Below are 14,779 nucleotides of genomic sequence, written 5' to 3'. Positions count from 1 at the left end.
AGTCACAAATTGAGACATCAGTGATTTTACCTGTAAAATGAGAAAAATTTTATGATTCTCTAATGCCCAATCCAATTGCAAATTAAATGATTCTACAGCTAAGTTTCTACCACTAATCTAAAAAGTATACATACTTTTACAAGGTCAAGCAGCACATACAGGCAAAGATAAAAATTATCCTAGAGAGCCGGGTGCGGTGGCTCTCGCCTGTAATCCCAGCACTTCGGGAGGCCGAGGCGGGTGGATCACGAGGTCAGGAAATCGAGACCATCCTGGCTAACATGGTGAAACCCCATTTCTACTAAAAATACAAAAATTAGCTGGGCGTGGGGGCAGGAGCCTGTAGTCCCAGCTACTGGGGAGGCTGAGGCAGGAGAACAGTGTGAACCCGGGAGGCGGAGGTTGCAGTGAGCCGAGATCGTGCCATTGCGCTCCAGACTGAGTGACAGACCGAGACTCCGTCTCAAAAAAAAAAAAAAAATCCTAGAGAGATCAAGTATACCACTATGTTCATTTTAGGATATGAAAAGTCTAAAAAAAATGAGTTTATATTATTTTATTTGGCTTTAACCAATAAAAACTTTAGGGTTAATAAATTCTAAAGTTGGTAATATGCAACAAGCCATTTACTTATCAACATATGATAATTTCCAAAGCACTTACCTATGAATCATAGTATGAGAATGTAAGTAGGCTAATCCCTGGAGAGCACCATGTGTAATTGCTGCTATTTCCACTTCTTGCAATGGCTTTTTGTGAACTTAAAATTTATTTGAAAATAATTAATACACAGAACATTTTTGTTAAAAAAAATACATATCTAATACATGGGGCAATTTTAAAAAACTGATACTTAGCAAGAAGAGATTTATTTTCCAAGATGATAAAGATTATTAAACTTTGTAACTTGTACGCAGTTGTGCCAGTTGTCAAAGCACAGTTCATAGCCAATTCTTCTCTTAGCTAATGATATTGAATAATTATTTGGTGATGTAAAAACAATAGCAGCAGAGTTCTCTTTATTCTCACTTATCTTTGTTTTGAACAGGAGGAGCAGGATAACAGAGAATTCAGAAAAACACTTGTAAAGTCACAATGAGAGAAAACATGACTATTTTAAGCTACTGTATAACATATAATATTTAATAAGGACAGCATATACCATGCTGAGAATTTGAAGACTAAGAGTTCTGCTCTTTCTGGAAAGTTTGACATTATTTGGTATTAATATCATTTAAATAATGTCAAACTAAATTATCATTTTATTCTGTGAATACTTTTTAAAAAATAATCAAAGGAGGCCGGGCGCAGTGGCTCACGCCTGTAATCCCAGCACTTTGGGAGGCCGAGGTGGGCGGATCACCTGAGGTCAGGAGTTTGAAACCAGGCTGACCAACATGGAGAAACCCCATCTCTACCGAAAATACAAAATTAGCCGAGCATGGTGACTCATGCCTGTAATCCAGCTGCTGGGGAGGCTGAGGCAGGAGAATCGCTTGAACCCGGAAGGCGGAGGTTGCGGTGAGCCAAGAGTGCCACTGCACTCCAGCCTGGGTAACAAGAGTGAAACTCCTTCTCAAAAAAAAAAAAAAAAAAAAGGAAAGAAAAAATAATAATAATCAAAGGAAACTTACCTTCTAGTAAATCCGAAGCAGATCCTAAACAATATTCCATTACAAGCTACATGGAAAAATTATAAAAGCATTAAAATATATTATTATAAAGATTCTATTTAAGATAAAATAAGTTTACCCAGTAGACCAAGAAGATAGTTTGAAGTAAAATTCTAGTCACCATTTACCTTAAAAAAAAAAATAGTTATATAGATATTTCTCAGAAAAATATATTTTTAAAATTTTTTAATAAAAAATACTCACGTATTCAGTGATTTGTTAAATGCAGTCAAGCCAATGATACATTAATCTTTTAATAATGCCAACATAATAATAACTTCTATAAGCTGTGCATTTCATATATAATTACTAATTAAAATTATGAAGAAATACACAAATTCCATTACTACAAATCTATAGTAACAATACTCATCATTGTTAGAAGACAGAAAACTGTGTTCTCTAGAATTATACGTATAGTCAGCCCTTCACATCTGTGGGTTCTAGATTTGTAGATTCAACCAACTATGTATCAAAAATAACTGAAAAAATAAAAAAATTGGCCAAGCGTGATGGCTCACGCCTATAATCCCAGCACTTTGGGAGGCCGAGGTGGGTGGATCACCAGGTCAGGAGATCAAGACCACCTTTGCTCACATGGTGAAACCCCGTTTCTACTAAAAATATAAAAAATTAGTTGGGCATGGTGGCGGGTGCCTGCAGTCCCAGCTACTCGGGAGGCTGAGGCAGGAGAATGGCGTGAGCCTGGGAGGCGGAGCTTGCAGTGAGCCGAGACTGCACCACTGCACTTCAGCCTGGGCGACACAGAGACTCTGTCTCAAAAATAAATAAATAAAATTTAAAAAAATTACAACATAACAACAAAAATAAAACAAAAAGCCAATACAACATAACAACTATTTACATGGCATTCACATTGTGGTATTATAACTAATCTACAGATGATTGAAAAAATTAATAGATGGATGTGCACAGGTTATGTGCAGATACTCCATTTTACAGAAGGGATTTGGTATCCTGGGGGTGGGTGTCCTGGAAGCAAATTCCCCACAGATACTGAGGAAAAACTATATACAAAGCTTAGGTCACAGCTGTTTCTTTGAAAGCAAACACAGAGCACTTCCTATGTGCCAGGTTTTTTTTTTTTTTTTTTTTTTTTTGAGACGGAGTCTGGCTCTGCCGCCCAGGCTGGAGTGCAATGGCCGGATCTCAGCTCACTGCAAGCTCCGCCTCCCAGGTTCACGCCATTCTCCTGCCTCAGCCTCCCAAGTAGCTGGGACTACAGGCACCCGCCACCACGCCCGGCTAGTTTTTTGTGTTTTTTAGTAGAGACGGGGTTTCACCGTGTTAGCCAGGATGGTCTCGATCTCCTGACTTCGTGATCCGCCCGTCTCGGCCTCCCAAAGTGCTGGGATTACAGGCTTGAGCCACCGCGCCCGGCTTGTGCCAGGTATTTTTTATATAGTAACCAATTTAATCCTCAGAATGACCTTATGAGGTAGGTCCTATTAGTATCCTTATTTTATGGATGGAGAACCCTGAGAGGCAGAGAGGTTACCCGTCTAATATTACTGCTTTTTCGTTAATCATAGCCTCAATTTTATAAGTCATCACTACCACCACCAAAACAAACTGGATAAAAATGCACCAAACACTACAAATCTAAATCTACAGTAAGTATACTAAAATGATACTTAGCTGTGGCTTACTAATTATTCAAAATAAGGGGCCATTCCTGGTAACAAAAGGACAAAATTAATTTCTACTTCTTATAATAAAGGGCAACAATTCTCTATCTTTAGTATTATATTATTCGGCCAAGGAATCATGATCAGTTCTAACTTCACCAGGATTCACCCAAATTTCACCAAGATCTTTCTGGTTAAATGCATTAAAGTACATTTATGTCAAGAAAATATATGCTAACTTTCAATCTCAAGTAACATGATTGTTTTCACAATGTTTGAATGGTACTACTAAAACTGTCAGAGGACATTTTATTATACACAAAAAGGTCAACAGAATTCTGAAAAATCTCTGCAGTAAGACTTGCAAAAATTCTATCATCTCTTATTGCCTACAAGTTCTAGGAAATATTGTTTGTTTTCTTTCAGTATGAACTAACATTTCAGGTGATTTTGCATGTGTTTACACAACCCATATGAGATATTCTGAATTAATTCATTATAAACCAAAATCAGCTAAAATTGCAACAAGGGGAAAGCAAATACCAACCCATGCTGTGTGTTCACGTAGATAACAGCCTTTGTATTCTATACTGTTGGGATGTTTTATTCTTTGTAGAAACTTGACTTCCTTAATAATATCCTGCCATTTCTGTGGGGAGAAAAAAGGTAAAGAATTATGAACAGGGCTTTTCCTCAGAAAGTTATATGAGAATAAAAGTAATTACTAAATTGAGAAGGGTTAACAAGAACATGCAAGTTTGCTTGGTTTTACTTACTTACTGGGAGGGTCTCGCTCTTTCACCCAGGCTGGAGTGCAGTGGCACGATCTCAGCTCACTGCAACCTCCATCTCGTGGGCTCAAATGATCCTCCTCCCTCAGCCTCCCAAGTATTTGGGTCTACAGGCACACACCACCATGCTCATCTAATTTTTCTATTTTTTGTAGAGATGGGGTTTCACTATATTGCTCAGACTGGTCTCAAACTCCTGACCTCAAGTGATTCACTTGTCTTGGCCTCTCAAAATGTGATAATTTTTAGATAAAATGTCAAAATTAAAAAGTTTAAATAAATTATATTCAGCCGGGCACACTGGCTCACACCTGTAATCCCAGCACCTTGGGAGGCTGAGGCTGGCGGATCACGAGGTCAGGAGATCGAGACTATCCTAGCCAATATGGTGAAACCCTGTCTCTACTAAAAATACAAAAATTAGCTGGGCATGATGGCACGCGCCTATAGTCCCAGCTACTCGGCAGGCTGGGCAGGAGAATTGCTTGAACCCGGGAGGTGGCGGCTGCACTGAGCTGAGATCGAGCCACTGCACTGCAGCCTGGTGACAGAGCGAGACTCCATCTCAAAAATAAAATAAAGTAATATTCATATACAGGCCTATCTCAATTTACGGCGCTTCGCTTTATTGTACTTCACAGATATTACTTTTTTTTTAAAACAAATTGAAGGGTTGTAGCAATCCTGTGTCAAAGCAAGTCCACCAGCACCATTTTTCCAATAGCATGTGCTCACTTGATGCCTTTATGTCACCTTTTGGTAACTCACAATATTTCAAACTTTTTCATCATTATTATTATATCTGTTATGGTGATCTGTGATCAGTAATTGTTGATGTTACTATTGTAATCGTTTTGGGGAGCCATGAACTGTGCCCATATAAGACGGTGAATTTAATCAATAAATGTATTCTGACAGCTCCACCAGCCAGCCATTACCCTGTCTGTCTCCCTTTCCTTGGGCCTCCTTATTCTCTGAGACACAATAAAGTTGAAATTAGGCCATTAATAACCCCATAGTGACCCCTAAGTGTTCAAGTGAACGGAATACTCACACATCTGTCACTTTAATTCAAAAGTTACAAGTGATTAAGCTTAGTGAGAAAGGCATGTCAAAAGCTGAGACAGGTTTTGAAGCTAGGCCTTTTGCGCCAAATAGTTAGCCAAGTTGTAAATGCAAAGAAAAAGTTATCGAAGACAATTTAAAGTGCTACTCCAGTGGATATATGAATGATAAGAAGGCAAAACAAGTTTATTGTTGATATGAAGAAAGCTTTAATGGCCTGGATAGAAAATCAAATCAGCCACAACATTCCTGTAAAACAAAGTCTAATCTAGAGGATGGCCCTAACTCTCTTTAACTCTACAAAGGCTGAGAGAGGTGAGGAAGCTGAAGAAGAAAAGTTGGAAACTAACAGAGGTTGCTTCATCAGGTGTAAGGAAAGAAATCATCTCCGTAAAATAAAAGTGCAAGGTAGGCCGGCATGGTGGCTCACTCCTATAATCAATCTCAGCACTTTGGGAGGCCAAGGCAGACAGATCACTTGAGGTCAGGAGTTCAAGACCAGCCTGGCCAACATGGTGAAACTCCATCTCCACTAAACATACAAAAATTAGCTGACTGTGTTGGTGTGTGCCTGTAGTCCTAGTTACTAGGGAGGAAAGGCAAAGGAAGCAGAATTGTTTGAACCCAGAAGGTGGAGGCTGCAGTAAGCCAAGATAGTGCCACCGCACTCTAGCCTGGGTGACAGAGAGAGACTGTCTCAAAAAAAAAAAAAAAAGAAAAGAAAAGTGCAAGGTGAAGCAGCAAGTACTGATGTAGAAGCTACATGCAAGTTATCCAGAAGATCTAGCCAATGTGTCATTGAGGAAGGTAGCTACATTACACAACAGATTTTCTTTCTTTTTTTTTTTTGAGAGTCTTACTGTCACCCACACTGGAGTGCAGTGGCATGATCTTGGCTCACTGCAACTTGTGCCTCCTGGGTTCAAGCATTCCTTCTGCCTCAGCCTCCCTAGTAGCTGGGACTACAGGCATGTGGACTACCGTACCTGGCTAATTTTTCTATTTTCAGTAGAAACGGGGTTTCACCATGTTGGCCAAGCTGGTCTCGAACTCCTGGCCTCAAGTGATCCACCTACTTCAGCCTCCCAAAGTGCTGGGATTACAGGTGTGAGCCGCCATGCCCAGCCAAGAGATCTTCAGTGTAGACGAAATAGCCTTATGTTGGAAGAAGATACTATCTAGGACTTTCATGGCTACAGAGCAACTATGAAATGCCTGGTTTCAAAGTTTCAAAGGACAGGCTGACTCTCTTGTTAGGGGCTAATGCAGCTTGTGATTTTAAGCTGAAGTCAATGCACATTTACTATTCCAAAAATTCTACTCTGCTTATGCTTGTTCAATGAAACAACAAAGCCTTTAGATGACAGTACTTTTGTTTAAGCATGGTTTAGTGAATATTTTAAGGCCACTGTTGAGATTTACTGCTCAGAAAGATTCCTTTCAAAATATTAGTGGTCTTCGCCAGTGCACCTAGCCACCCAATAACTCTGATAGAGACATAAAAGGAGATTTATGTTGTTTTCATTCCCGTGAATACACCATCCATTCTGTAGCCCACGGATCAAGGAATAATTTCGAGTTCCAAGCCTTATTATTTAAGAAAGGCTGGCTGGGCACAGTGGCTCACTCCTGTAATCCCAGCACTTTGGGAGGCCAAGGCAGGCGGATCACCTGAGGTCGGGAGTTCAGGACAAGCCTGACCGACATGAAGAAACCCAGTCTCTACTAAAAAAATACAAAATGAGCCGGGCGTGGTGGTATATGACTGTAATCCCAGCTACTTGGGAGGCTGAGGCAGGAGAATCGCTTGAATCCAGGGGGCGGAGGTTGTGGTGAGCCGAGACCATGCCATTGGGCAACAAGAGCGAAACTCCATCTCAAAAAAAAAAAGAAAAAAAGAAAAGAAAAGAAAGGCTGTAGCAGCCGGGCATGGTGGTTCACGCCTGTAATCCCAACACTTTGGGAGGCCAAGGCAAGTGGATTACCTGAGGTCAGGAGTTCGAGACCAGCCTAGCCAACACAGCAAAACCCTGTCTCTACTAATAATACAAAAATCAGTCAGGCATGGGGACGCAGGCCTATAATCTCAGTTACTCGAGAGGCTGAGGCAGGAAAATTGCTTGAACCCGGAGGCGGAGATTGCAGTGAGCCGAGATCATGCCATTGCACTCCATCCTGGGCGACAAGAGTGAACTCCATCTCAAAACAAAAAAACAAAAAAACAAAACAAAACAAAAAGGCTATAGCTGCCGTAGACAGCAATTTGTCTGATGGACAGTGGCAAAGTAAACTGAGCACCTTCTGGAAATAATTCATTATAGATGCCATTAAGAACATTTCCGACTGATGGCAGTGCAAATTAGCAACATTATCAGGAGTCTGGAATAAGTGCATTCCAACCCTCATGAATGACTTTGAGGGGTTCAAGATTTCAGTGGAGGAAGTAATTGCAGATGTGGTGGAAACGGCAGGAAAACTGGAATTGCCATGGAGCCTGAAGATGTGACTAAACTCCTGCAATTTCATGATAAAACTTGAATGGATGAGAAACTGCTTGTAATAGATGGGCAAAGAAAGTAATTTCTGAATATTACATAAACTTAGTTGATAAAGCAGTAATAGAGTTACAGAGGATTGACTCCAATTTTGAAAGTTTTATTGTGGTAAAATGCTGTCAAACATCATTGCATTCTACAGAGAAATATTTTGTGAAAGAGAAAACTGATGGGGCAAACTTCACTGTTATCAGATTTTAAGAAATTGCCACAACCACCTTAACCTTCAGCAACCACTACCCTGATCAGTCAGAAGCCATCAACATAGAAGATCCTCGAGCAGCAAAAATACTATGACATGCTGAAGGCTCAAATGATCATTAGCATCTTTTTAGAAATAAAATATTTTAGGCCAGGTGTGGTGGCAGGCATCTGTAGTCCCAGCTACTCGGGAAGCTGAGGCAGGAGAATCACTTGAACCCGGGAGGCGGAGGTTGCAGTGAGCTGAGACTGCACCACTGCACTCCAGCCTGGTGACAGAGTGAGACTCCATCTCAAAAAAAAAAGAAAGAAAATATTTTAAAATTAAGGTATGTACATTGTCTTTTTTAGACAAAATGTTACTGCACACTTAATGGACTACAGTATAGCATGGAGATATATATATATATATATATATTTAGACGGAGTCTCATGTTGCTGTCCAGGCTGGAGTGCAGCGGCACAATCTTGACTCACTACAGCCTTCGCCTCCTGGCTTCAAGTGATTCTCGTGCCTCTGCCTCCTGGGTTCAAGTGATTCTCCTGCCTCAGCCTCCCAAGTACCTCGGAATTACAGGCACATGCAACCACGCCTGGCTAATTTTTGTATTTTTAGTAGAGACAGGATTTTCCACCATGTTGGCCAGGCTGGTCTTAAACTCCTGACCTCAAGTGATCCGCCTGCCTTGGCCTTCCAAAGTACTGGGATTACAGGAGTGAGCTACTGCACCAGGCCTAGACATAATTTTCATATGCACTAGGCACCAAAAAGTTCATATGGCTTGCTTTATGATATTTGCTTTATCGTAGTGGTTGAGAACAAAACCCACAATATCTCCAAGGCATGCTTATAGTTTACAACTCAATTACATAATTTACAAAATTATTTCACTAAAGGTAGGTAAGACAAATTTGAGTTTGATAAAATTTATCATTAATGACTCTTATTAAAATTTTACAATCATACACCAATCATGTTGATAACTATATACCATATTCAGTGATTTTTCTTCAAAAGTTCAACCTTTCTTTTTTTCATACAGTTTTATTGATACATAATTTATATACCATGAAGTTCACCAGTTGTGTTTTTGGCTTATTTTTATTACCAAATGTTAGAGTTTCTTTTTGTTTTTAACTCAAATGAACTAATTCCTCTGAGATTCAAGTTCCTAAATTCAGACTCTAAAATGCTAGTGAATAATTAGCTATTATATAGAAAAGTTCACAGAAAAAAACCAAGCAGTACAAAAATCTTTTCCTACATAGTTTACTAATACCTATCAGGAAATACAGATAAACCTTTGGTCTTAAGCTACTTCATGACAACCTTTACTCAGGCCACATCCTAAACACAGTTACTCTTAAGAAGCAACCCGAGAACTCTAAAAATACAGATCCTTTGTTCCATACCCAGAAATTCTACAGATTTAGTAGGTGTGAGAGGAGGACTAGAAATCTGTTTTTGCTCTTTTTTATTTTTTAAAGTTTTATCATTGATTTGGGCTATATTCTTAATGGCAAGGAAAGCAATATAAATAGAATACTTAAAGAGATGTTCTATACTAGATTTAAGATCATATACCTCCTATGTTATTTCACAAGGCCTTAACAAAACACAGCAAAATATGCTCACAGTGGGCCAGGTGCGGTGGCTCACGCCTGTAATCCCAGCACTTTGAGAGGCCGAGGCGGGCGGATCACGAGGTCAGGAGATCAAGACCATCCTAGCTAACATGGTGAAACCCCGTCTCTACTAAAAATAAAAAAAATTAGCCGGGCATGGTGGCGGGTGCCTGTAGTCCCAGCTACTCGGGATGCTGAGGCAGGAGAATGGCATGAACCCGGGAGGCGGAGCTTGCAGTGAGCCAAGATTACGCCACTGCACTCCAGCCTGGGCGACAGAGCAAGACTCCATCTCAAAAAAAAAAAAAAAGTTTCACAGTGTTTTGTGTAAAATGTGTAAGATACATTATAAAATGCTAAATCCAGAAAATCTGTTCCATGGTCTTTAAGTTTCAAATTTGAATACTCTGGAAGGCAAACTCAAAAAAATGTATTCCTCAACATAAAAAGATTTTCATGAAGGATGCCAACATTAGATATTAAAAGATGATGTGGTAAATGAAAATTTTTGTTCTAGGTATGACTAATCAGACTCCAAAACAGACAGATACAGATACATGTGTATATATACACACACACACACACATATATATACATACATATACACAATGGAATATTTTTCAGACTTAAAAAGGAAGGAAATTCTGACATACACTACAACATGGATGAACTTTTGGGATATTAGGTTACGTGATACAAGCTAGTCACAAAGAGACAAATCCCAAATGATTCCACTTATATTAAGTACCTAGTCAAATTTATGGAGACAGAAAGTAGACTGGTGGTTGCAAGAGGCTGGGGAATTACCGTTTAATGACTACAGAGTTTTAATGCTGCAAGATAAAAAGAATTCTAGAGATGCATGGCGATAATGGTTGGTTGCACAACAATGTGAATGTACTTAATTCCACTGAAATGTGGAATTGAAAATAGTTAAAATGGGCCGGGTGCGGTGGCTCAAGCCTGTAATCCCAGCACTTTGGGAGGCTGAGATGGGCGGATCACGAGGTCAGGAGATCGAGACCATCCTGGCTAACACGGTGAAACCCCGTCTCTACTAAAAAATACAAAAAATTAGCCAGGCGAGGTGGCGGGTGCCTGTAGTCCTAGCTACTCGGGAGGCTGAGGCAGGAGAATGGCGTAAACCCGGGAGGCGGAGCTTGCAGTGAGCCGAGATCCGGCCACTGCACTCCAGCCTGGGCGACAGAGCGAGACTCCGTCTCAAAAAAAAAAAAACAAAAATAGTTAAAATGGCAAATTTTATGTTGTATATTTTACCACAATTAAAAATAATTTAAAAATAATTTAAGATTAAAGAGAATTCTAGAGTTTTTCTTTTTTCATTTATAAATATTTCATTTTTTGATTGAGATGCGGGGTCTCACTATGTTCCACAGGGTGGTCTCAAATCCTGGGCTCAAAATGATCCACCCACCTCGGCCTCCCAAAGTGCTGGGATTACAGGTGTGCGCCACAGTGCCAGGCAGAATTGTAGATTTTTAAAAGCAGACTACATTTCATAAATTTATGAAATTAGGTAGAATATAATCTGAAGAGAACTAATTAGAGTATTAGTGAACTAAAGTACATTCAATGTAGCATTGTTTCATTTTTTAATTTTTCAAATTGTTATACATTGCTTGTTTCTCAGACTAGATATAGATTCATGTTGATTAAAGTTTGTTTAAAACAGGCATTAAACAATGTTTAAACAATTTTAAAGATCATAGGCCAGGTGTGGTGGCTCCCAGCATTTTGGGAGGCCAAGGCAGGTGGATCGCTTGAGGTCAGAAGTTCAAGACCAGCCTGGCCAATGTGATGAAACCCTACTTCTACTAAAGATACAAAAAATTTGCCAGGCATGGTGGCAGGTGCCTGTAATCCAGGCTGAGGCAGCAGAATTACTTGAACCTGGGAGGTGGAGGTTACAGTGAGCCAAGAAGGCACCACTGCACTCCAGCCTGGGGGACACAGAGATGCTACGTCTCAAAAAATATATTTAAAAAAAAGGTCATATCCAATATAATTTAGTGTCAAGTACATCTTATTCTACTTTAATTTTTAGAAACTGATAATCCTTCCAAGATAAACAGAGAATAATATTTAAAACAACAGTTTAAAAAATTAAGGCTGGGAGCAGGCAGATTGCCTGAGGTCGGGAGTTTGAGACCAGTCTGGCCAACATGGTGAAACCCTGTCTCTACTAAAATATAAAAAATTAGCCGGGCGTGGCAGCATGTGCCTGTAGTCCCAGCTACTCGGGAGGCTGAGGCAGAATTGCTAGAACCCGGGTGGCAGAGGGTGCAGTGAGCTGAGATCACACCACTGCACTCCAGCCTGGGCAGTGCAGCGAGACTCCATCTCTTTAAAAAAAAAACAAAAAAAAACTGAAAGCAGGCTGAGCACAGTGGTTCACACCTGTAATCCCAGCATTTTGGGAGGCCAAGGCAGGCGGATCACCTGAAGTCAGGAGTTTCAGACCAGCCTGGCCAACATGGAGATACACTGTGTCTACTAAAAATACAAAAATTAGCCAGGTGTGGTGGCACACACCTGTAATCCCAGGAGAATTGCTCGAACCTGAGAGGCGGCGAAGGTTACAGTGAGCCAAGACTATGCCACTGCATTTCAGCTTAGGTGACAGAGCGAGACTCTATCTCAAAAAAAAAAAAAAAAAAATTAAAAGCAGAAGGCACAAGTAGGGGGACTTTGGAGAGAGCAATAATGCTCTGTTTATGGCTCTCAGCACTATTAGAGTTAAATGGGTACATCAGTTTGGGAAAAAAAAATTCATTGAGATATACACTTAAGATTTGCATACTTCACCTATTAACACTTAAAAAATTCCCACCCTTCCTTCCCAATTAAAAATTATGTCTTCCTCTAACATCTCAATAAGAATGTATATATTGGCCGGGCGCGGTGGCTCACACCTGTAATCCCAACACTTTGGGAGGCCAAGGCGGGTGGATCATGAGGTCAGGAGATCAAGACCATTCTGGCTAACTCGGTGAAACCCTGACTACACTAATAATACAAAAAATTAGCCAGGCGTGGCAGCAGGCGCCTGTAGTCCCAGCTACTCGGGAGGCTGAGGCAAGAGAATGGCGTGAACCCGGAAGGTGGAGCTTGCAGTGAGCTGAGATTGCACCACTGCACTCCAGCCTGGGCTACAGAGTGAGACTCCATCTCAAAAAGAAATTAAAAAAAAGAATGTATGTATTTATTCTGAGATAAATATAAGAAAAAACAAGAATGTACACATTTAACCTACCTCAGTAGACTGCTTTCCACTATAAGACATTTTCTTGATGGCCACCACTTCATTGGTACGCACATCTCGTGCCTAAAGAAGAACAAAGAAAGAAACATTGTAAAAATTAACAGGTGAAATCTAGGCAACTATTTCTTTGTGAATATAAAAGCATTTGTAAACTACCATGTCAAAAAGGACATCAAAACCTCTTTTAAAGAAAATTTTTAAAATAACACTATACTGCAATACTTATAAAATTATCCTAGAGCTAGTACTTTAGAAAGAAAATAAAGCAAAGTAAAAAAATAAGAAAATAAGCCTTTGAGGCCGGGCGCAGTGGCTCAAGCCTGTAATCCCAGCACTTTGGGAGGCCGAGATGGGCGGATCACGAGGTCAGGAGATCGAGACCATCCTGGCTAACACGGTGAAACCCCGTCTCTACTAAAAAATACAAAAAACTAGCCGGGCGAGGTGGCGGGCGCCTGTAGTCCCAGCTACTCGGGAGGCTGAGGCAGGAGAATGGCATAAACCCGGGAGGCGGAGCTTGCAGTGAGCTGAGATCCGGCCACTGCACTCCAGCCTGGGCGACAGAGTGAGACTCCATCTCAAAAAAAAAAAAAAAAATAAGCCTTTGAGTAATCTAATTGAGAAGAAAAATACAGAAATTTGAGTAGTACTATAAACAGACAATACAATGCAAGTGTATAAAAGTCTATGCTAATAAAGTTTGAAATCTCAATGAAACAGACAACTTTTTAGGAAAGAACAAATTACTAAAACAGACCTAACGACAATAACATGAGTAAAACAATGATGGCAGATTGGAAAGAACACCAATGAATGACCTTTAACATAGTCTTCAGTGAAAAACAGTTCTACCAAAGGAACTTTCCAGAATATATAAGAGAAAAATACAAAAGGTATCCCATTAATTTTACAAAGGCAGTTTAACCCTATAACTAAAACCTCACAAAGAGTACAAAATTGAAAGTTAGGTACCAACAATTTCATTTGTAAATATAGATGGGAAAACTCTAAAATTAGCAAACCAAATTTTACAGGGCATTAAAAGATTTTTCCTTTGGATAAAATATACTATTACAGGCTGGGCGTGGTGGCTCACACCTGTAATCCCAGCACTTTGGGAGGGTGAAGTGGGTGGATCCCCTCAGGTCAGGAGTTTGAGATCAGCATGGTAAAAACCCATGATGGAAACCCATCTCTACCAAAAATATAAAAATCAGCCAGGTGTGGTGGCGCACACCTGTAATCCCAGCTACTCGGGAAGCTGAGACAAGAGAATTACTTGAAACTGGCAGGCGGAGACTGCAGTGAGCCGTGATTGTGCCACTGCACTGCAGCCTAGACAACAACTCTGTCTCAAAAAAACAAAACAAAACAAATTACTATCACAGGAATGCAGAAAATTTTGAAACTAGAAAAACATTTCATAATTCACCACATCTTTTAAAAGTCAAGGGGAAAAACATATATAAACTCTCAATAAAAGCTGAAAATGTGAGATAGGCCTAATGCTAAATGTATTCAATTGTAGAGAAGGCCAAACTCTTAGAAAAACAAAATTAGCAAGGTAATTTTTCAACATATCATGTCTATTGAAAACAACTGCTAATCAGGATCAAGACCAGACTCCTTAAAGTGCTGCCATGATGAGTATTTAATACTGTTGTGGAAATTCTGAAGGAAAAAAAAAAAAAGGCACAGAAACATGACAGTTAACTCTTAAAAAAGAGCCAAACTCTCACTATATGCAAAAAAATTATAATAAATATTAAGAAGGTACAAGGCAATAGCTGTGAAATATTTAAAATGAGTTTAGTAAAAGGGTTAGAAACCATCTCAAACCATCTGTGCAAGAACTCGTTTTCAATTCAGGCTCCAATGAATTCCCAAAGACAAAATGTTCTAAAAGTGGAATGTAGTGATGGCTACAAAACTTGTA

The 14,779-nt window shown here is 39.8% G+C and overlaps 1 protein-coding gene across 3 annotated transcripts in view; it reads right to left on the bottom strand.

Moving 5' to 3' along the window:
* LOC105476646 (TAO kinase 1) overlaps positions 1–14,779 on the bottom strand; it is a 172,233-nt gene that overhangs the window by 69,489 nt on the left and 87,965 nt on the right. For all 3 annotated transcript variants that reach the window (XM_024791250.2, XM_071082602.1, XM_024791253.2), the window contains 4 exons: positions 12,835–12,906; positions 3,870–3,971; positions 1,635–1,680; positions 664–760 (listed from right to left, as the gene is read on the bottom strand). In XM_024791250.2, coding sequence (XP_024647018.1) covers positions 664–760; positions 1,635–1,680; positions 3,870–3,971; positions 12,835–12,906 — 317 coding nt within the window. The remainder of the gene's footprint in view (positions 1–663; positions 761–1,634; positions 1,681–3,869; positions 3,972–12,834; positions 12,907–14,779) is intronic.

Source organism: Macaca nemestrina, chromosome 17 (assembly GCF_043159975.1).
Source record: "Macaca nemestrina isolate mMacNem1 chromosome 17, mMacNem.hap1, whole genome shotgun sequence".
Taxonomy (NCBI): domain Eukaryota; kingdom Metazoa; phylum Chordata; class Mammalia; order Primates; family Cercopithecidae; genus Macaca; species Macaca nemestrina.
The sequence above is the reverse complement of the archived record's forward strand: the minus strand, read 5'-3'. Positions and strand labels throughout refer to the sequence as shown.